Source organism: Brachyistius frenatus, unplaced genomic scaffold (assembly GCF_029030835.1).
Source record: "Brachyistius frenatus isolate BFR_SWC_R1_liver_20210118 unplaced genomic scaffold, ASM2903083v1 Contig_87, whole genome shotgun sequence".
NCBI classification, from domain to species: Eukaryota; Metazoa; Chordata; class Actinopteri; family Embiotocidae; genus Brachyistius; species Brachyistius frenatus.
Window position 1 is genome coordinate 302,501 of NW_027210686.1, and position 23,304 is coordinate 325,804.

Genomic DNA, 23,304 nt, shown 5'->3' on the forward strand with positions numbered 1-23,304 from the left:
CTGGTCCTGGTCCTGGTCCTGGTCCTGGTCCAGGTCCTGGTCCTGGTCCTGGTCCTGGTCCAGGGACGCGCCGTTGTTTCCGTTTTCTTCGTTTCCTCCGCGGAGTGAAGGGACGCTGAACCGCTCTCCGTCTTCGCCCATGTGAAGGAGAGAAAGATGGTTTTCGGTGCTGGTCGACTGTTGGTTTCACAGCCGAGCATAACACCGTCAGAACCGGAACGAGCGCGAGGTTTAGTCCTCGTTTCCCAGAGGAACCGGACCGCGTCCTCACACGGGCACCGACAGCGGCTCGATGGAGGAGAGTGGAGCGAAGCTGGAAGGAGGCTGGAAGGAGGCTGGAAGGAGGCTGGAAGGAGGCTGGAAGGAACGTCCTCCCAGACGGACGGAGAGCTTAGAGCTCTCGAGACAGTAATCCCCGAGTCACACAGCTGCTCTGGCACACCAGCACGCGCAAATCCATAAAGTCATTCAGATGAATTCAAGTTTCCGCCAGAGGAGATGCTCGTGAAGGAGGAGACGCTCGTGAAGGAGGAGATGCTCGTGAAGGAGGAGACGCTCGTGAAGGAGGAGACGCTCGTGAAGGAGGAGACGCTCGTGAAGGAGGAGATGCTCGTGAAGGAGGAGACGCTCGTGAAGGAGGAGACGCTCGTGAAGGAGGAGACGCTCGTGAAGGAGGAGACGCTCGTGAAGCTCGTGAAGGAGGAGACGCTCGTGAAGGAGCAGATGCTCGTGAAGGAGGAGATGCTCGTGAAGGAGGAGACGCTCGTGAAGGAGGAGATGCTCGTGAAGGAGGAGATGCTCGTGAAGGAGCAGATGCTCGTGAAGGAGGAGATGCTCGTGAAGGAGGAGATGCTCGTGAAGGAGGAGCCGCTTCAGTCTGAATCGAGCAGCGCTGACCGATGCTGACACATCTGTGTGCTCGCGAGGAGCCTCCTGAAGCTGTTTGCTCACATGACTCTGAATTTCTCGGCTTTTTTTTACAACCGGCAGGTCAACAATCAAAAAATAACGTGAAGGGGAAGCTGAGTAAAAGCATTGATCTCCGTCCGTCCGTCCATCCGTCCACTGGGTATGACGGCACGAGGCTCTGCTGACGCGCGGCATCCTCCGCGCGCGCTTCCGGGGGGGGGGGGGGGGGGGGGCACCGAGTCCACACCATGCAGGCCCACTGCAGCCCGAGTCTTTTATTCAGTCTTTCTTTAGTTTTCAGTTTGATCCATTCAGTTTACTGGTGAGATCTGTTTCTAAGGAGTCACATACTGGAACCGGTCTGTGAAGAAAGGGAACCACTGATCAACATGTTGAGTGAAAAGCCTCCAAGAAAGCTTTTCCTTACTTCATAAAAAACACCAGTTCTGAGTGGTAAAAGGAAGGAAAAAAAAGATGTCAGATTCTGCACAATATGTAGGTCATTCATGAAACTGAAGCAGATGAGTGGCATCGATCGTGTTAAATCCTTTGTACCAAAGGTCAGATGTGAGTTATCCTTTCATTCAGCTTTCCGATGACACTCCGGTTGGTTTGATTGACTCATCAGAGTCATGTCGATATTTCAACCTGCAGCCATTGTTCTCCTGATATAAATATGGTTCTGCCTCAAATCCGCGCTGTTGTTAAAATGGGAGAAATGTACCATGGAACTGAGTGAAAACGTCACGAAATAAAAACCACGACTCCAATCGACAAAAGAAGGCTGGTTGCGCTCTCAGAGGACGTGGAGCACCTCTAAAGCACTTCTCATGAGAGTAAACAAGGCCGAACCCCCAAAAAGGGTCCTTTATAAGCTACTGCTACTTCTAATGATAATAATACATTTGATTTATGTAACGCTCATCATCATTTGCTTGTATATTGTATGTATATTATATATATAGATATATACTGTACCGTATGTATATATATATATATGTTGACTGTGTTTATTGGTTTGTTGTATATAATATATATAGATATTTAATGTACTGTATATATACTGTATGTACTGTGCATTTTATATTTTATATTTATATTTTGTATTTTATTGCTTTTCTATTCTATTATTCTATTCTATTATTTTATTCTATTGTTTCTATTATTGCTCCTGTATGTATGCTGCTGTGGCGAAAAAATGTCCCCTCGGGGATTAATAAAGTATATACCTACCTACCTACCTACCTAAAGACGCTTCACATGTTAAGTAATGATCAGTAGCGTATCTGTTCTGAACACACATTGAAGCTTTGAAGAATTACTTGAAGACTGAAGAAGACTGAGGAGGAAGCAGTCAGCACCGCACTGAGCATGACGACTGAGAAAGTCAGACATTCTCGACATGACAAGAAGCTCTTTGGGACATCGTCACATCATGTTGGGCTGACAAGAGTTATCAGGTTAAACGTCCATGCAGCTCAAGTGCTGCAATCCAATCAAGAAAAAGAAGGGCAAAGGAATAGGCTACTAAAACATCCATGCATTATTACCTGAAACAGAACAGCTGTTACATATAGATATAGAGAGTGTTTTATCATAAGGTATGTTTTTAATGCTTTTAAAACATGTTTCTGATAGTAACACCTTCACTTACTTTACTTTTATATCCTTGTAGTAATGCACATGTAATGTTACTTGCAATGGAGTTTTATTGATTATAAAGTGGTGCACATAACATACCTAACAAGAAGAATATGTCGTTCCCTGTGATGCTGGAGGTGTGCTGGCAGGCCTGCCGTTCACTGTGTGAGTAAAATGAACAATCAATAGCTTATTGGCTATTAATAGCATCAATAATGCGGATTGTGAGCTGTGACGTGTAGTGAAGGATAGTGAAGTGCCTGGTCAGCATCCGCGGGATAGGACTGGTGGGGGGCGGGGGGGATTAAAATGAATGTGATCAGTGTGCGCACTCTTCCTCTGTGTGATGGACTACATCCAAATATTTGTATTTACATTGTAAAATATAGCTGACACACATATTTACTTATTCAGTTACTCCAATGAGCTGAATAAATGTAGTTTGTCTTGTCGGTGATGACAGCATACAGTTCAGAGGACAGGTCAGACGAGGTCAACCCGAGGCTGCACGAGACACAAGACAGACAGAAACAGCTGAGTCAATGTGTATAAGACAAATCATTTGGGTTTTAAATTATACTGACAAAAACTAGTTATGTTCTTCACAAGATAATCACAAAAAGAATGAATCTGAATTTATTTGGAAATGAGAATAAAGTTTTAGATTTTTAGTTGCAACTTTTGACCCCAGACGAACATGCAGACTACGCTTCGAGGTCAGGAAGCCGAGGCAGCGCAGCGCGTTTTGATTCCATGCAGGATGTATAAAGAAGGAAGAAGGAAGAAGGGCCGTGATTACAGCACAAGGACGAGGAGAACAAGGATGACGAATCCAGGATTAAAGATGCACTTGAGGACAAGGCAGAAGGGGGAAACTACAAATTAGTTTTTTGAGAGCAACTGGATTAATTACAGGCGTAATGCAACTTTATGGATGGAAGAAGAGGACAACCAGCACTATGTGCACATTATGACCAACAAATCAGTTCAGCGTGTTTTATTAGACTGCCATGAATATATAAAGAGAAGAAAAAGACCCGCTCAGCGCTAAAGGCAGGCCTGCGGGGAAAGAGCTGTGTACACTATATAAGCAGGTCATCGATTTTATGAATGAAACGAATCGAATTAACAGAATGTACGTTTGTTTTTCTTTTTCAGATGTTCACAGGTTTCCCGTTTTTTCCCCGCCACGAATCTGCTCTACACGCCAGAGTCCAGTAGGTGGCAGTAACGCGCCTTTCACACACAAAACCCAAACAAACAAAAGAAGAAGAAGCTCCATCCGCCGAGCTTCCGCTGCTGCAGCGTCTTTATGCTGAACTCCCCGACAGGAAGGAGCCCGAAGCCCGGACAGAAGAAGATGCCGCTACCTGTACAGGTGTTCAACTTCCAGGTAGGTCACGGCTTTATGGGCTAGGGAAGGAGGTTAGGGAAGGTTAGAGGAGGCTAGGGAAGGAGGTTAGGGAAGGTTAGAGGAGGCTAGGGAAGGAGGTTAGGGAAGGTTAGGGGAGGCTACGAAAGGAGGTTAGGGAAGGAGGTTAGGGAAGGAGATTAGGGAAGGTTAGGGGAGGCTAGGGAAGGAGGTTAGGGAAGGAGGTTAGGGAAGGTCCCAGCGAGCAAACAGCAACCTGCGGGTTGAAGTCTAGAAATGGTGTTATCGTTTAAAATCAGCGTGTCAGACTGACGGTGCTTCTTTATAGACTCTAAAGGTGGAGTCCTTCTTCTGAAGGTGGAGTCCGTCTTCTGAAGGTGGAGTCCATCTTCTAAAGGTGGAGTCCTTCTTCTGAAGGTGGAGTCAATCTTCTGAAGGTGGAGTCCGTCTTCTGAAGGTGGAGTCCATCTTCTAAAGGTGGAGTCCTTCTTCTGAAGGTGGAGTCCTTCTTCTCAAGGTGGAGTCCATCTTCTGAAGGTGGAGTCCGTCTTCTGAAGGTGGAGTCTGTCTTCTGAAGTTGGAGTCCTTCTTCTCAAGGTGGAGTCCGTCTTCTGAAGGTGGAGTCCATCTTCTGAAGGTGGAGTCTGTCTTCTGAAGGTGGAGTCCATCTTCTGAAGTTGGAGTCCTTCTCAAGGTGGAGTCCGTCTTCTGAAGGTGGAGTCCATCTTCTGAAGGTGGAGTCCGTCTTCTGAAGTTGGAGTCCTTCTTCTCAAGGTGGAGTCCGTCTTCTGAAGTTGGAGTCCTTCTTCTCAAGGTGGAGTCCATCTTCTGAAGGTGGAGTCCGTCTTCTGAAGGTTGAGTCCTTCTTCATCCTCGTGGAGGAAGTGAAGGAGCAGCTGGACATGTTTATAGAAATCATTACTGAATAGAGGGAATGCATGTCTCCACCATGTTACCCGGAGGACATGTGTCCCCGTGTGTTACCCGGAGGACATGTGTCCCCGGAGGACATGTCCATGGAGCAGCGAGCTGCAGGCTCGCAGCGGGCCGAAGGCCTCTGCTGGCTAACAACAGTACCAGGGACTAATGTGATGAAGGTGGTGAAACCACACACGGACAGAGATGTCTCCTCCCCGGTACCGGGGACAGACTGTCCCCGGTACCGGGGAGGAGACATCTCTGTCCGGGAGGTGGATTCTCTCCGGACCGAAGGACCGTTCGTGTTGTTCGCTGTAGCCTGGTGCTAACGGCAGCTAGCACCGTCGAGCTAACTCCGCCATCAGCCGTTTGATGTAAACAAATAAACTCCGCCATCAACCGTTTGATGTTTATATAACTTTAAACAAATAAACAATGTTTATATAACTTTAAACAAATAAACTGAAATAATAATGAACTGGAATAATAATGAACTTTATGTTTATATAACTTTAAACAAATAAACTGGAATAATTCATGTTTATTAATAAACAAATAAACTGGAATAATAATGAACTTCATGTTTATATAACTTTAAACAAATAAACTGGAATAATAATGAACTTCATGTTTATATAACTTTAAACAAATAAACTGGAATAATAATGAACTTCATGTTTATATAACTTTAAACAAATAAACTGGAATAATAATGAACTTCATGTTTGTATATTTTCTGTTGTGTTCCTACTGTGGGTGGTGCTTGCTGAGGTTAACCGTCCTCCGCGGTGTGTTTCAGGGGTCTGTGGAGCCGATGCAGATCGATGCGGACCCACAGGAGGACCAGCAGAACGCTCCAGACACCAACTACATCGTGGAGAACCCAACGCTGGTAGGAACCAAACTAGTGTTCATGTGCACACGTTAAACGAGGACTGAGTGGAACTGTTCCTCCTGCAGTGATTCCTGTCTGAAGCTGTTATTGAGGGATCATCTTAACAGTCGGACCGGCTCTGGTTCTGAATGTCCCATAAACGACTCTAAACTAGACGCAGTGCTGCAGTATAAACAATATAAACAATATAAACAGTATAAACAGTATAAACAATATAAACAGTATAAACAATATAAACAGTATAAACAATATAAACAGTATAAACAGTATAAACAATATGAACAGTATAAACAGTATAAACAATATAAACAGTATAAACAATATAAACAATATAAACACTATAAACCGTATAAACAATATGAACAGTATAAACAATATAAACAGTATAAACAGTATAAACAATATGAACAGTATAAACAGTATAAACAATATAAACAGTATAAACAGTATAAACAATATGAACAGTATAAACAATATAAACAATATAAACAGTATAAACAGTATAAACAATATGAACAGTATAAACAATATAAACAGTATAAACAGTATAAACAATATGAACAGTATAAACAGTATAAACAATATAAACAGTATAAACAGTATAAACAATATGAACAGTATAAACAATATAAATATTTTAAACAGTATAAACAATATGAACAGTATAAACAGTATAAACAATATAAACAGTATAAACAGTATAAACAATATGAACAGTATAAACAATATAAACAGTATAAACAGTATAAACAATATGAACAGTATAAACAGTATAAACAATATAAACAGTATAAACAGTATAAACAATATGAACAGTATAAACAGTATAAACAATATGAACAGTATAAACAGTATAAACAATATAAACAGTATAAACAATATGAACAGTATAAACAGTATAAACAATATGAACAGTATAAACAGTATAAACAATATAAACAGTATAAACAATATAAATAGTATAAACAGTATAAACAATATGAACAGTATAAACAGTATAAACAATATAAACAGTATAAACAGTATAAACAATATGAACAGTATAAACAATATAAACAGTATAAACAGTATAAACAATATGAACAGTATAAACAGTATAAACAATATAAACAGTATAAACAGTATAAACCATATAAACAGTATAAACAGTATAAACAATATGAACAGTATAAACAGTATAAACAATATGAACAGTATAAACAATATAAACAGTATAAACAGTATAAACAATATGAACAGTATAAACAGTATAAACAATATAAACAGTATAAACAGTATAAACAATATGAACAGTATAAACAGTATAAACAATATAAATAGTATAAACAGTATAAACAATATGAACAGTATAAACAGTATAAACAATATAAACAGTATAAACAATATGAACAGTATAAACAGTATAAACAATATAAACAGTATAAACAGTATAAACAATATGAACAGTATAAACAGTATAAACAATATAAACAGTATAAACAATATGAACAGTATAACCTCACAGATGATGTGAACCTGAGGAAGCGGTTTGATGCTGTCTGCCACCTCTCCTGTAGGACCTGGAGCAGTATGCAACCAGCTACAGCGGACTGATGCGCATCGAGAGGCTGCAGTTCATCGCTGAGCATTGCCCCCAGCTCAGAGTGGAGGCCCTGAAGATGGCCCTCACCTTCGTCCAGAGAACCTTCAATGTCGACACTTATGAAGAGATCCACCGCAAACTCACAGAGGCCACACGGTATGATATCCACTGACCCTCGGGGCTGATCTGTTACAGAGCTGTTGAAGCAGTGCACTACTGTGTGAAAAACAGATCATGTTAGTAGGCCAAAAGAAATCCTGTAAGAAATGTGCATGTATTTTCACAGCTTCTGCTTTTGTAATCTCTGTGGTACTAAGTCCAAGTTCAATTCCTCTTCAGAGGGGGAGACAGTGGTGTTTTTCATTTTCTATATTTCTACATAAATATGACATAAAACATACCAGATATTCACACAAGTCCTAAAATTAGATGCAGTATACCAAATAACATTTGGTACCAATAATAATACCAAAAATATTCGACTTTTTAAAAATTTATTTATTGAGGAAATGATCCAGTATTACATATCTGGCAAAAGTATGTTAACCTGCAGGATTAGCAGTTCATTTAAATAATGAAGTCAAGTGTTTTCAGTTAGTGGGATAATAATCGGGTGGAAGTTTTATTTAAAGAACAGGGAAATATGGAGGTCCAAGTTTCACAACACACACTTGTGGATCGGTAGCGTTCAAACAAAGGAGATGCTTTTAGCTCAAGAAAAGTATTCCTGAAGCTTATCTGGTGGTTGAAGGTTACAAACCATCCCTAAAGAGTTTGGACTTCACCAATCAACAGTCACAGATATTGTAACAAATGGAGGACATTCAAGACCACTGTTGGCTCCATCGGGGTGGTTGACCAAAGACCCCCCAAAACAAGGCATGTAACGTTCCATGGGAACACAGTTAAAGTTAGTGTTAATGTTGGTGTTGGTGTTAATGTTAAAGTTAATGTTAGTGGTGTTGGTGTTAATGTTAAAGTTAATGTTAGTGGTGTTGGTGTTAATGTTAGTGGTGTTGGTGTTAATGTTAAAGTTAATGTTAGTGGTGTTGGTGGTGTTGGTGTTAATGTTAAAGTTAATGTTAGTGGTGTTGGTGTTAATGTTAATGTTAGTGGTGTTGGTGTTAGTGGTGGTGTTAGTGGTGTTGGTGTTAGTGTTAGTGTTGGTGTTGGTGTTAATGTTAATGTTAGTGGTGTTAATGTTAAAGTTCATGTTAGTGGTGTTGGTGTTAATGTTAGTGGTGTTGGTGTTAATGTTAATGTTAATGTTAGTGGTGTTAATGTTAAAGTTAATGTTAGTGGTGTTGGTGTTAATGTTAATGTTAGTGGTGTTAATGTTAAAGTTAATGTTAGTGGTGTTGGTGTTAATGTTAGTTAATGTTAGTGGTGTTAATGTTAAAGTTAATGTTAGTGGTGTTGGTGTTAATGTTAAAGTTAATGTTAGTGGTGTTGGTGTGGTGTTATGGTGTTGGTGTTAATGTTAGTGGTGTTAATGTTAAAGTTAATGTTAGTGGTGTTGGTGTTGGTGTTAGTGTTAATGTTAGTGGTGTTAATGTTAATGTTAGTGGTGTTGGTGTTAATGTTAAAGTTAATGTTAGTGGTGTTAATGTTAAAGTTAATGTTAGTGGTGTTGGTGTTAATGTTAGTGGTGTTGGTGTTAAAGTTAATGTTAGTGGTGTTGGTGTTAGTGGTGGTGTTAGTGGTGGTGTTAGTGGTGTTGGTGTTGGTGTTAGTGTTAGTGTTGGTGTTGGTGTTGGTGTTAGTGTTGGTGTTGGTGGTGTTGGTGTTGGTGTTAGTGTTGGTGTTGGTGTTAGTGGTGTTGGTGTTGGTGTTAGTGGTGTTGGTGTTGGTGTTGGTGTTGGTGTTAGTGTTAGTGTTGGTGTTAGTGTTGGTGTTGGTGTTGGTGTTAGTGTTGGTGTTGGTGTTGGTGGTGTTGATGTTGGCGTGAATCCACCATCAGGTGAACATGGCAGATTGTACAGAGAAAGCCACGGCTCTCCAAATACAACATTGTTATACATCTGAGATTTGCTGAAGAACAAATGGATGGCACAGAAACCTTTGGGTGAAAATGTTTTGTGGACAGATGTGAACTGTTTTGAGTGTTTTTTTTAAAGAACTAAATGTAATTGCAGGGAAGTGCAGGGTGTGGCGGACACAGCGCCTGAAGCCGGGGTCGTTCCTCCTCCTCTGGACTCAGCCTGGGCCGAATCCACCCGGAAAAAGGCTCTGCTCAAACTGGAAAAACTGGATACTGATCTCAAGAACTACAAAGGCAACTCCATTAAAGAGAGCATCAGGTAGGATGACAGATGCTACGGTTGTTGGAGTTGATTTAGTTTCTTAAGGTCCTCCTGTCCTCTACTTTTCATGAATTCTGAGTTAAAGTAAAGGAAATGAAAGTGAAATTATTTCAGTAGACAGAGCAGCTGTAAAGTGGTACAGTAGAATTTATTTTAGTAATGACACCACAATAATAATCCAATTTATAGCTACGAAATGCCGTCTTGGGGGCCTTACAACCAAACCGCTGTTGTCATGGTCAGAAGATACTCGGAGAGTTTGGCTCATTACTGCTCAGCCGTTCCTTATAATGGCCTTTTGTTCCGTTCTTGACATTTCCCACCTATTCATCCTTTTCCCTCCGCTCTGTCCTCCAGGAGAGGCCATGATGACTTGGGGGACCACTATCTGGACTGCGGGGACCTCAGTAATGCCCTAAAGTGCTACTCCAGAGCCAGAGACTACTGCACCAGTGCTAAACATGTCATTAACATGTGTCTGAATGTCATCAAGGTACAGCAGGACTCAACCACGATGCTCTGCATAACATCATATGGAAGAAACCGTTGAGTGGTTCAATAGACATATTTAGGATATTAATTTAACCTTGAACACACTAGTCTGGTTCTGCAGGTCTGTACATACATGATAAACACGAGTATCCCAGTTACTGATTACAGCAAAGTGTTTGTGACGGTGCCGATGTACAATGTGGATTTTTCACAGCAGGGTGGATGAGACAACCACTGGTGGCTCAACAATTCAGCAGTAGCAAAAAAAAAGAAAGAAAGTGTGTTTCCTCCGTCCACAGGTTAGTGTTTACCTCCAGAACTGGTCTCACGTGCTGAGCTACGTCAACAAGGCAGAATCCACACCAGAGATCGCAGAGGTGAGCACCATCGTCTCGAATGCCGGTGTTTTCACACCACAAACCACATCACATATCATCATATCACAATGACACAGAAATCTATTTAGCATCGGTTTCTTAAACAAGCTGTTTTATTTTGAGCCTTCAACTGACGCACTGTTTCTGCTTCCTGTTGTTCAGCAAAGAGGAGAGCGAGACAGTCAAAATCAAGCAGTCCTCACCAAATTAAAGTGTGCTGCAGGTAAGATGGCGTTAACGTCACCAAGTACAACCTGAAGCTTAGTTTGGTCCACCAGTTGTGGCTCTGGAAGATGAGCTGAGAGGTTTCTAACTCGGGTCGTATGAAGAAATGAGAAGGGATTTCTGCTATAATGTGAGTCTAACATTGTTTGTTGTTGTTTCAGGACTGGCAGAGTTGGCCTCCCGGAAATACAAACCAGCTGCCAAGTGCTTCCTGCAGGCTTCCTTTGACCACTGTGACTGTCCAGAGGTGAGATGAGGCACTCCGACTTCCAACAGTACATTAATGGAAGCTGCACATTCTTCTCAAGTCAATTTGAAAATAATATTTATCCTGATTCTAAAAATACATCCCTAAAGCATGTGTAGTGTAAATGATGGAGGATGAAATGCATTCAAAGTTCAACTGAAACAAGACTGATGAAGTTTTTTCTTGTTAGCCAAGACAAGTCTGTTTTTAGTAGTAAAACAATAAATCAAAGTGGATGTATTCCTCATTATTTGTCTAAGTCAGATTGCTGAAGTTTCACTCTGCCTACTGTTCAAGTTTGGACACCATGAGGACAGTGGCTTCAGTCCCAGATCTCTGTCCTCGGTTTCTTATTCATCAGACCGGCAGTATGCCATCCAGAGTAAGATCTCATCACTGCACCTGTTTCTGGGGGAAACGATCCCACATGATGCTGAGACGGCAACAGTGACCCAAAGAGTTGAAACTTTTCTCTAAACTTCTACTTTAAACGCGCTGGTTCAAATTAATAACTGTATGCCGAAGAGTTGCTGTGTACTTAGTTGCATCAAAAATAATGTAAAAAAAATGCTAATTTATGATTTGTTCCCCTGCCATGGAAGATCCTGATAGAAAGGCACAAGGGAACGCTGCCCAGTCCAATGTTTCCCTGGTCCTCTGCTTCCCCGGAGGCCAGAGGCTGCACATCCTGGATGTTTGACAGGAACATGACCGAAGGGATCAAATTCAACTTTTCAATTTATCTAGCATGTTCTATCTCGGGCAGAGCGTCTCTGACTCATTTATAAACTAATTCATCACCGTTGGTTTTCTAATAGTTTGGTTTTATGCTGCTATTTCACATTAAAGTATATTGGGAGTCACTCGTTTTCTCACAGAAGAGGGCGGACGTGTGCTGCAAGCCAAAGTTTACCTGGATGTGCTGGTCTGATCTACAGACAGCAGACAGTTACAGAACATGTTCCTCTGAGGATGGAAACATACAGTAGATGTGAGGACGCGTGTTGTCCCCCACCGCGTGTTGTCGTCCCCCACCAAGTCTAAGTTCAACAAACTACAATACAACATACTACAGGAGGACGACTTCCTGACACACCGCACGACTTACAGTTTTCTCTGTGTGTGTGTGTGTGTGTGTGTGTGTGTGTGTGTGTGTGTGTGTGTGTGTGTGTGTGTGTGTGTGTGTGTGTGTGTGTGTGTGTGTGTGTGTGTGTGTGTGTGTGTGTGTGTGTGTGTGTGTGTGCTGCAGCTCCTGTCACCCAGTAATGTTGCTGTGTACGGTGGCCTGTGTGCTTTGGCCACCTTTGACAGACAGGAGCTCCAACGTAACGTCATCTCCAGCAGGTTGGTTGTTGTCCTTCGTGCAAACACAAAAAATATCTCTGCACATTTAATGAAGACAAATCTGCATTAATAATTCATCTGCTCTCCTCAGCTCCTTTAAGTTATTTCTAGAGTTGGAACCTCAGATCCGTGACATCATCTTCAAGTTCTACGAGTCCAAGTACGCGTCCTGTCTGAAGCTGCTGGATGAGATGAAGGTGAGAGTCTGTTCCACCAAGACAACACGCTGAATCACCACAGGATCGTAGAGTTAACGGGAGCAGATGACGTGGATGTATATGATGGAATCATTTTGACTGGTTTGTGTTCCAGGATAACCTCCTGCTGGACATGTACCTGGCACCGCACGTCAAGACCCTGTACAGTCAGATCAGGAACAGAGCCCTCATCCAGGTGAGACACTGGACAACACCTTCCACCCTGCATGAGATAATAACCAACCTGTTCCTACAGGATCATTAAACAGTTACTGTGTGTGTGTGTGTGTGTGTGTGTGTGTGTGTGTGTGTGTGTGTGTGTGTGTGTGTGTGTGTGTGTGTGTGTGTGTGTGTGTGTGTGTGTGTGTGTGTGTGTGTGTGTGTGTGTGTGTGTTCAGTATTTCAGTCCCTATGTGTCAGCAGACATGACTAAGATGGCTCAGGCCTTTAACACCACAGTAGCAGCTCTGGAAGATGAGCTGACTCAGCTCATCCTGGAGGGTCTCATCAACGCACGGATCGACTCTCACAGCAAGGTGGGAAACACTCACGCATGAAACCGTTGACGACGAGTCATTTCTCCTTTTGAATCTTTACAAAATGGTGCTTCTGACCTGCCGACAGATTCTGTATGCGAGGGATGTGGACCAGAGGAGCACCACCTTCGAGAAATCCATCCACATGGGCAAAGAGTTCCAGAGACGAGCCAAAGCGATGATCCTCCGAGCTGCTGTGCTGCGCAACCAGATCCACGTCAAGGTAAAAAAACAAACTATTTGTATTGCACTTTTCATTTTGTTAAAATGTATTTTATTGAACAAAATTATCATTCAGCAACTGGTATTGAAGTCCAAGTTTCAGTACTGGAATCTGCACTATTTTAATGATAATCAGCCAGAATAGTTTACAGCACTGCTCGTAAAAAACAACCACGGAGCATCAGCTCAGTCCTGGTCCTCTGCTCAGTCCCCCCCCAGGGAAGGCAGCCAGGGTGAACTGACACCTGCCAACAGCCAGACCAGGATGAGCACCAACATGTGAGGAGAGCTCCCTTCAACGCTGACACGTACAGACCGGAGGGGGAGGATCACCGCTCCTCCAACACCCACCTCACCCCCCACTGTCTGCTGAAGACAGAAACAACACACCCTGTAAAGACTCCATTGTTCTGAAATGATCTGTTCCCGTCAGGAGAGGGCAGTGAAACCTGTTACGAGTCTGATGTGGAGATTCGGACAGAATGAAAATGTGTTTGAATGAAAGCTCAGCACTGAAAGCTGTAAGTTAATGGTAGAAGATGCACTTTGTTCTGCTTATGCTTGATGGAGACCTCATTAACAGAAGCAAGGTTTTAAAATAAAATCACCTACCAAAACATTCACTTGGTGGTGGTTTGAATGTGTCTGTGCTCTTTTCACTACCTTAATATCGATACCTGGAGCTCACTGACTCCCAGAGGAAGGATCTTTGTGTTCACTGTAGATGCAGCTTCGCTCTGCTCACCTTTGGCTCAGCTTCATTTGGCTCTGATTATATTCTGGAAACCCTGTTGGCATGAAGGTTAGTTCGGCCCTGCTGAAGGGTGGACCGATCAGTGACGACATGCATTCACCCACTTGTTGAGAATTTGAAGACTAGTCACCAACTTTTATCCTCATCACTCAAATTCAATTCAATTCAACTTTATTTATATAGTGCCAAATCACAACAGAGGTTATTTCATGACACTTAACACATTAAAGAAAACACAAATATGACTTTATCTTTTGAATGTGGGGTTTCCACACACAACCCCACTATGATATTCTTCTAATAGTCGGTGAACTCTTCTCTAGTTTCCTGCTTTGACATTCTCGGTCCCCTCGGTTTTTCCTTAACTATTACATAAATGCATCAAATGTGCGCCGTAAACCACAATTTCTGACCTCATTTACGGATGTTTCTCCGATAGATATAAATTCGATGTCACGTTGGTGGCTGTTCCCGTTGAAACAGCCAGTTGAGGAGTCTTTGAGGCTCCTGCCGTCTGGGACCAACAACAGACCAAAGGCACTTTCCTTTCTGATTGGATATTAATAGTTTCTTTGTATTGTGTAGCGCATGTGTGGAAGCATCAGGATTCACTGTGTCCACTCAGTTATTTATTCAGGGTTATCTTTATTTAGTCATCCATCTAACAGCTACTGCAGCTCTGTCATCTCTTGAGCTGTAGTTTAGTTTTGAAGATGAAGATCAGGTCTCAGAAAGCAGCAGCTGGTGGATCTTCAGCTTTTCTTTGGGTCATTGTTTGCTTGTATAATTCGGTTTCTTTCTGTCTTGACTTCAGGACATTAGCTGATATTTAATAGAATAGAAGGCTGATTGGCAGTGAAACCTCAATGATGATGAGATTAACAGGAAATGAATTATTCTAAGATCTGAATGCTTTGCAATATGATTCACACTTGTATCTGATTATCTGTGCACAACGAGACTATTAGACTACAGATGATAAAAACCCAAACGTTGCTCAGTGAGGCGGCGTTCATCATCAGGTAGTAAGACTGAAGTGGACCGTCAGCCAGCTGAGAGCGTCATGTGGAGGGCTGCTGTCTGCCTGGCGTCCCTCTGACCCTCCGTGGGACGGACACGTTGTTCAGCTGTAGTTGGAATGAATCTGGGATGAGTTTAACAGCTCAGCACAAAGCTGTTTCAACCGCAGCGAGCTGGGCTCTCATTGGACGTAGTGTGAAGCTTTAACTGAGTAGCTGGTGACGGCTCCATTAACTGGAAAAACCAGCTGAACTTCTGCTCCGACGTATTTGGTAGGTCAGCCTCCATCCATCAATAACACAACACGCCAATAATCGGGAAATCCTTCAATTTGAACTTCTTTCCAGTGTTTAGACTTTAATACTTTACATGCTTTCTCTGAAGTCCTTTACAAAGTCTCTCAGTGGTTCAGCTGAGAAATGAAAGAACGAAGACGCCCGAAAGCAGATGGAACAAGAAATGGAGGACGGCAGGACAACACTTTTTTTTCTCTCTCTCCTCTCTCTCTCTCTCTCATCCCTCTCTCTCTCTCTCCTCTCTCTCTCTCTCTGTTTTAGGACACACTGAATCAGGCGGTTGAGTAACACTGACATCACGAGTCCAAAGAAGGACTGGAAGGAGAATGTATATCTTATTCAATTTATTCAATCAGAATATATTTATAATCTTTGTTATAAATATAATATATTTCCCATCACTAGTGGAATAAAGGTGAAGGTCGGTGGTCTCTGGAGGCTGCAGCCTGTTCCAGCTGGAGGGGGTGAAGTGATGGGGGGGTGGGTGGGTGGGGGGGTGAAGGCAGCCTGGCTGACCTCAGTAGGCGTGGTCAGCCACAAACAGAGACTCCTGTGCTGCTGCCCCCTTCAATCCGGAGGACACGTACTTCCCCAGAGCAGCCTGGCTGTTATTCTGTGGACAAACACATTCAGCAGAGCAGGTTAGGATGGTTCATAATATCTGAGCAGGAGCAGCTATTATCTGGGCAGGAGGAGGAGGACTGTCCCCATGCAGCCCCTGAAATGTCACTATATGTATGTGTATATATATATATAAAAATTACCCTGTTTCCCTGCAGAAGGGAGCCATGATGTGACACTTCAGGATACATTTAGTGTTGTGCTGACTGACGCTCTGGAGATGGTGAAATGCTCTGACTAGAAGTTCTAATCGATCTATGGAGATATGAATATGTCTACTGTAGATGTACTCTGATTACTCTTTACTGCTTATATTACCATCATCAAAGAAAGCATGGACACCACGTGTTACCAACACACTCACAGCAGCACAATCACCACTGCACACACAACCACAACTCCGTTCATCATGAGTAACAGTCAGTCAGTAATAAATCAGAGATAATGCAGATGTTATGGTGATATAAAGCAAAAAATAAACCATATGACCCACAACAGGCCCCAAAAGAAAAACTGGGTAGATTCAAGAACTGGACTTAAGTACAATTTTGATTTATGAGTACTTTTAAAAAAAAATTTTTTATGTCCTACTAATTCTAAATTGTACTCCACCTTTTAGAGACAAATACCAACCAGCTTACTGCACTAAGTTTATTTGTCAGCTGCAGTTATTTTGCATCTTGAGATTTAACATTAAAACCGTGTGTCAGTTAGTTAAAAGTGATTTAATAAAAGCTGAATTAATTTCTGAATATTCACCAGGTAAGAACAGTGTGAAAAGACATTTTAGGAAATAGTTTTGATAACGAGATTGGATGGATGGATCAGAGTGGCTGATATCTGAGATTCATTTTCAGCAGATACTGTGAAACTGAAAGTCCCAGATTTGTTCCCCTTTCTGTTGTCCATCATCCAGGACTGACTGCCATGTTTTCGTATCTCCTCCGTGTTCCTCACCAGGGCTCTCTTCATGTACTCCGCCTGGCAGGCCTTTCCATTTTCCTTCTTGCCTCCCCAGGCCTTCAGGGCCGAGGCCTGCAGGGCCCGGCCGTAGGAGAAGGTGAGGGCCCAGGGCCGGTCCAGGGGGCACTGGTTGATGGCGTTGAGGTTGATGGTGGCCTCCTCCTCACTCTGGCCACCAGACAGGAAGGTCACACCTGGAGGGGGAGGAGCATGCACACAGGGAAGGTTAAGAAGAGGAACATGTGATAACTGTGTACAGAACATATCCAGTGTTTCCCCGGGCAGACAGCAGGCCAACATCAGCATCCTTCTTACTTTCACTAAATACATGTTTTTAAAATGCTGATATTCTGGTCTGAGGTCGAGGTTCGTCCATCGGTAGTTTAACTTTTAGCTTTTAATGTGCTTTTTTTTTACAGTCATGTAAACGAGTATAGTTCATCAACTATAACATTCACCCGTCTAGCATCTGCTCTGCTGCGCTGTGAGTGACACAGCGTTCATGAACCACAGACAAATCAGCACCACTTCCAGAGACAGACAAATGAATGAGTGAATGTCACTGAGCTGAAATGAAACAGGTTCATAAACGGTAGTTACTGGACGTAACTACAGTTCTATGAGTAGGTTGGTATTTTGTTTCTTTCCTCCGGCCCTCCCAAGATAATTGTAGGAGAAACACTCATATATATATCTCACCCGGCACTGCGGGGGGCACGCTGCGGCGTAGAGCGGTGACAGTTGCCATGGCGATCTCTTTGGAAGTGAACTTTTTGGGGCAGGAGTGTCCGGCGGTCACCATGTTGGGTTTGAGCAGCGTGCCCTCCAGATAGACGTGGTGGTCGGACAGAGCCTTGTAGACCGCCGCCAACACCTGGAAGAGACGGACGGAGTGAAACCAGCGGTCCACTGTGTCCAGGTCACTGCTGGGGGACTGAATGGATCAAAGCACACAGCAGACGCAGCACAGTACTCTACCCGTCCTCACCGGCACAAACCGGAGACCAGACAGAAACCGACTGAACTCCGTCTGGTACATCAGGGTGCGTTGTCGTGACAACATCAGCTGCTATCTTTAAAGGTCAGCCTCAGTCAACTAATCTGTCTGTCTTCAGCTGTCAGCCGTCCCCCCGACATGTCCTCCTAACGTGTCCCTGTCCCCCTGATGTGTCTCTGTCCTCCTGGCGTGTCCCCGTCCCCCCGACGTGTCCCTGACCCCTCCATCACCCACCTTCTCAGTCACATACTGGCAGCGCTGCAGGTCATGGTCCCCGTCTGGGAGAATCTCAGGCTCCACGATGGGCACAATGCCATGCTGGAGGAGGAAAGGGGAGGTGGTGGTGGAGGGGGGGGGTGGAGGGGGGTGATTGGTGGATGGAAGCAAACACAGCAACTAGTGTCATGACAACAGACAATAGTGTTTCCTCTTCAGGTCGTGGCTTGTGTACCAACTGTTAAGAGCCTGATGGGCCGAGTTGTGTAAAGTGATGTTTGTGTACATCACATCAGAGCGGCAGAGCATGGAGAGTGTGTGTGTGTGTGTGTGTGTGTGTGTGTGTGTGTGTGTGTGTGTGTGTGTGTGTGTGTGTGTGTGTGTGTGTGTGTGTGTGTCGAACCATCTGGCAGATGCTGGCGTAGCGGGCCAGCACGTTGGCGTTCTCCATGATGGCCAGCTGGGACGGGGTGGTGGAGGTAATCTTTAACACACAGCGCCACTTGGCGAAGTCAGCACCATCTTTCTTGTACTGAGCGCAGCGCTCGTAGAGTCCATCCAGACCTTCAACACACAACAGACAGCAGGTCGGAGTGATGACCTCATTAATGAGGCGAGGAAAGAGAAGGAGGCTGAGGAACGAACTGACGGATGTTTCCTCCTTAAAAAGAAACTTATTCAGGTATTTTCTATGTAGCTGCTTGTAAGGAATTAAAGCTTTTATAATACCTCCATAACCCTACTGTCAACTTGTGCTGTAGTGAGTGTCAGTTCATATCAACATATTTATACAAAAGCCACTGAAATGCTACGTTCTGATTGGCTGATAGGAGAGGCTTAATGTTGAGTAACTGCAGGGGGAGGAGAGAGGAAACGTGACCAAGACCACAAAGAAGGAGAAAGAGAAGGAGAGCTAACGTCTGTGACGGGGGGAGGGGGGGGCATGACAGTCATCACATAATTACTGTTCATACTGCTATAAGAAGTGTGTTTTACTTTTATATCTGCAACTGAACCCAGACATGATGAAAGCTGGGAGGGAAGTGGTGATTTTGTAATAATTGTGACAGACCTCCTGGTGAGCTGGTGAACTGTTCAACCTGCCCAGGATGTCTTCCTGTTATCTGCTTTAACTAAACCCAACAAACCAGATCGTGCTCGGCGGTCGAAGGTTGTTATCAACTCCATAAGTCAACTCATAGTTTCCCAATCAGGCCGTGAGCATGTTCATATAGAAGAGGCGGGGCTTGCAGCATCTCACCACAAACATGGACGAGTGAACTGGCAGCAGAGCAGCATATTTTACAAATGAAGAGCAAAATCTATAATATTATCTGAAGGTGTTTAAAAGATAATCCAGGCTGCAGCTGCCAAATGCAGGAAAAACAGCGAATGTGTAATCTGAAAGGTCTAATACCATAATATGAGTACATTTGACTAAAATTACATTTCCTTCAATTAATATGTTGCTCATATGTATTTTTCTGAATCAGAATCTGACTTATTGCCTGTAAATTTTCTCATTGAAGCAATTTGTCTTTATAAACTGCTGCATAACACCAAAAACTAATCAAATCCAGTAGTGACAAAAATACAACCAAAACTAAAAAAGGCAGCTGGTATATAAATAAAACTTCATAATAAAGTAAAAAATATGTAGCAAATAGCCAAAGTATCAACAGTAGGTGTAATTATCACTACAAAGAATACTATATGTTAATTTAACACATTGTTGGATGTAATGAATTCAAAGATGAGCAAAATCAGATTCTAGATTTCATTGTGATGTGTATTATTATGGGATGTGCAGCCATCTTTGTCTCTTCGTCTCAGTTGCAGCCATAACGCTGTCAAACAGACCGAGGACAAAATAAGAAATCAAAATAAAATATAAGTCAAAGCAGTGAGCTCATATATAAGTACAACAAACGCTTTAACGCTTCAGTCAGTGTCTGTAGGATGATGTTGGTGTACGAAAGCACAATCAAATAAAGTCTGTTATTTTCATACAAACATTTGAGGAAAGATGAAGTAGTCTGATGGTCTGTGAACACTGTTCCTCTCCACTGAGACTTTCCAGCTGTCTGTCCCGACAAGTATAAAGTGTTTTTATACGTATTGATCTGTTACGTCAAACCTAACCTGCTCTGGAGCAAGTCCAGTCTCCAGCTCCAGTTGCCATGGTGATATATCCCAGTAAGAAGTGAACCGCCTTTGTAGTCCTGAAAACTCAGATTTAAACCTGAAGTTACCTCAATAAACCCAAATCCTGCTTGTAGTAGAGGCCTCGATGTTATTCAGAGTAAACCTTCAGCATCCTGATGACAGTAAATCCAATCAGTCATCAGTTACACCTTCTTGTTGTTGTTGTTGTTGTTGTTGTTGTCGTCGTCATCACGAGGCGACCTACACACAACTCACTCCAAATGTTCAAAAAAGAAAAAAGATATAAAGTAGTAAAAGCTGTACCTTGAGTGGTGGTCTCTCCGTCGGTGCCGGCGAGGGGCACCACCCCCTTGTCCACCTTGATGCCCACCATCATGCCCTTCTCCCGGATCAGCTCGGGGAACGGCCGGCCGCTGTCCGTCTTCTGGTAGAGCGTCTCGTGGAAGAAGATGACTCCTCCGATGCAGGGGTTCACCTGCTCGTCGGTGGTGAACAGCAGCTGGCGGTACAGCCTGCGGTTATCCTCCGTGTTCTCGGCGTTGATGCTGTGGAAGCGCTTGGCCATGCTACCTGGAGGCGCCGGGAGGGTGGAGTTACAGAAGAGATTTGAAATGGAAAGCCCTTTTTACAAACTCTGGTTTGAAAGACGGGATTATTTACACTTCACCGTCTAACAGTTTCTAATGTGATGTGTTGCTGTGCGTCTGGAGGATCTGATCCCGTTACACCCACCACGGCCTCCTCCTCCTCCTCCTCCTCCTCCTACCTGTGGATTCGTCAGCGGCCAGGATGCCTTTCCCCGGAGCGATGATGCTCCGAGCGATGTCATTGAGCTCCTTCTTCTGCTCCGTACTCAGGAATGGATACGCGTGAGTCATGTTGACTGTGACGGGGAGAAAGAGACAGATCAATACGGACTCATGTTTAATAAGTTCATAGGAATGAAACAGGAAGAGATGCTGCAGCTTTACAAAATCAAACCGCAACACTAACTCCTCTTCTGAAAAGGAAATGTTAAGACACACAAGAACTTTTCTCTTCTTACAAAGCGAATGTCCCAATGTGAGACTGAATAAAAGATCAAATGCAGTATTAGTATATAAGGAATTACATTTGGATTCACATGCCAGACAGAAAACAAGGAAAGAGAGACGCCAACAAAGTAATCAACTATTCAGACATCCAGCGTTGAGATTTTACATTAAAAACCACATCTGATCGTTTTATAGATTATAAAGAGTTAATAGATATGAAACATATTGAGCTGCTTGAGGCCGGTGTCATCGCTGGAAGTCTTCTTTACACTTCCAGCTCTCTCAATTAAGATCTCGTCCTGACATGTTTGAAGATATATAACTAACTTTGTTGTTAAAATGAAGTTCACACCTCCTCCCTCATTAAAGTAACTGCAGATTCTCTGGATATGGAAATACTTTTCCTCTGATCGGTTGAACTAGTGGATCTCCGACACCACTGATGTCCGTCCTAGAGCCGACCCAGTTATCACTGGACGATTCTACTGAATGTGCCAAAACTGGCTTCTCAGAAATATTTAGATTCTTTTTACAGAACAGAAATAAATGCGTGAAATGGTTCTATTTGTGTTTTTAGGCTTGAAGTTTCCACATCACACTGGTGGAAGCTGTCTATTAAACCACGATTGGTCCAAACTGGTGATGATGTCAGAACTTCTGCTGCAGGTCCACATTTTAAGGCGAAGTCAGATTCTTCTCTGAAAGTGAAGCGGTTCCCCGAGAAGAGTCTTCTCCTGTCCAACAGAACAAACATCCAGCACCAACACCTCAAACTCTTCTGAGCTGAGAAGGACTTTAAGAATAACTTTGAGATAAAAGAAACTAAAAGACAACAGGAGAAAAATCCAAGAATAAAAACAGATCTGTGGGTTTTTAGGTTGATCTGGTGGCCCTTTAGAGGGGCTCAAACCATAGGTTTGAAACCACTGAGTGTAATGAAGTGCCTACTGCACTACTTTGCTGGAATAAACCGTCCTTCATACCCTGGAGGACTTTTATTTAGTTACTAATGTGGATTTTAACGGCGAATACTTCTGTACTTCTATTTAAATACATAACTTCCACTTGGTTGGTATTAAAAAATACAGACATTTTAACATCAGCAAAAACTGCGTCCCAAAGGCTGAATCGCCTCTAAATAACTTGAACTTTGTGATCTCAGCTCGTTGCTGAGGGACGTTGAGCTGTTGGGACGACTCGCTTCAGGCCGTTGAACAACCAACGTTCACACAGCAGCCGTTTGTCACTTCCTCCTCCGGGTGGGTCTGAGCCGGGACACAGTCCACGAGTACTCAGCTGGCTTGACTTTAGGGAAGGTCAAACTGGGGTTGTAATAATAGTTCAGTCAATACCAGCAGCTCTGTGGTTTCAGAAAACAATTCAACTTCGACAGAAATGACAAAAAAAACGTGAAAATGGTATTTTAAGGGCGTGGCAGCACACACGACTGAATTCAAGCCTATGAGAAACAAATATGAGGGAAACAGATGTTGTGGGCTCATGTTGCAGCTGGTAAACGGACACTCACCAGCTTGATGCTCCGAGATGCGACAGAAGGAAGAGTTGCTGTTAAATGAGCAGATGGAGACGAAGGACGAAGAACCACAGCTTAGGGGCGTGGCCGCAGCGGAGACTGTCCAATCAGAACGCAGCAGACGGAACTGACGCGCTGCCTGCGTCGTCGGTCGTTGACAGCCTGAGCGATGACGCTGAGGAAACACCGGCTAAACCCTCATCCTTGTCTCACAGGCTACTCCTTCACCACTTGATTCCATGTAGAGATGTTCTAGTTAGATCACAAATATTCAAGAAAAAATGATCAAATTGAATCTGGTCTAATTACAAATGTCCTTATTGAAATGATGCAGGTTTCAGTCATCCTCTAAAAACCTATAATTAAAGTGCAACTTTTGGACTGCCTGCATTCACCACCGGAAAAGCTACATTTTGTGGAGAAATTTGAAGCATACCTACTTA

General features: G+C 43.2%; 3 protein-coding genes across 4 annotated transcripts in view; 1 reads left to right on the forward strand and 2 right to left on the reverse strand.

Annotated features, from left to right (window-relative positions):
- Nucleotides 1-141, reverse strand: part of LOC138627533 (mitochondrial adenyl nucleotide antiporter SLC25A23-like) — a 17,319-nt gene extending 17,178 nt beyond the window's left edge. The window contains exon 1 of one of the 2 annotated variants that reach the window (XM_069709939.1): nucleotides 34-141. In XM_069709939.1, coding sequence (XP_069566040.1) covers nucleotides 34-141 — 108 coding nt within the window. The other variant, XM_069709938.1, reaches the window with a different exon arrangement.
- A 3,692-nt stretch (nucleotides 142-3,833) lies between these two features.
- Nucleotides 3,834-13,879, forward strand: gps1 (G protein pathway suppressor 1). Its single transcript, XM_069709948.1, has 14 exons — nucleotides 3,834-3,943; nucleotides 5,640-5,732; nucleotides 7,292-7,473; nucleotides 9,453-9,617; nucleotides 9,978-10,113; nucleotides 10,412-10,489; nucleotides 10,652-10,712; nucleotides 10,876-10,961; nucleotides 12,211-12,305; nucleotides 12,397-12,502; nucleotides 12,618-12,698; nucleotides 12,901-13,038; nucleotides 13,127-13,261; nucleotides 13,469-13,879. The coding sequence occupies exons 1-14, from the start codon at nucleotides 3,863-3,865 to the stop codon at nucleotides 13,541-13,543; spliced, it is 1,512 nt and encodes a 503-aa protein (XP_069566049.1). The 5' UTR covers nucleotides 3,834-3,862; the 3' UTR covers nucleotides 13,544-13,879.
- Nucleotides 13,880-15,371: 1,492 nt separating this feature from the next.
- On the reverse strand, nucleotides 15,372-22,948 carry LOC138627519 (fructose-bisphosphate aldolase A-like). Its single transcript, XM_069709922.1, has 8 exons — nucleotides 22,856-22,948; nucleotides 21,060-21,176; nucleotides 20,597-20,863; nucleotides 18,531-18,691; nucleotides 18,146-18,229; nucleotides 17,614-17,788; nucleotides 16,909-17,108; nucleotides 15,372-15,943 (listed from the first exon to the last, which is right to left on the reverse strand). Exons 2-8 carry the CDS (start codon nucleotides 21,169-21,171, stop codon nucleotides 15,848-15,850), a joined length of 1,095 nt encoding a protein of 364 aa, XP_069566023.1. The 5' UTR covers nucleotides 21,172-21,176; nucleotides 22,856-22,948; the 3' UTR covers nucleotides 15,372-15,847.
- Nucleotides 22,949-23,304: the final 356 nt, after the last annotated feature.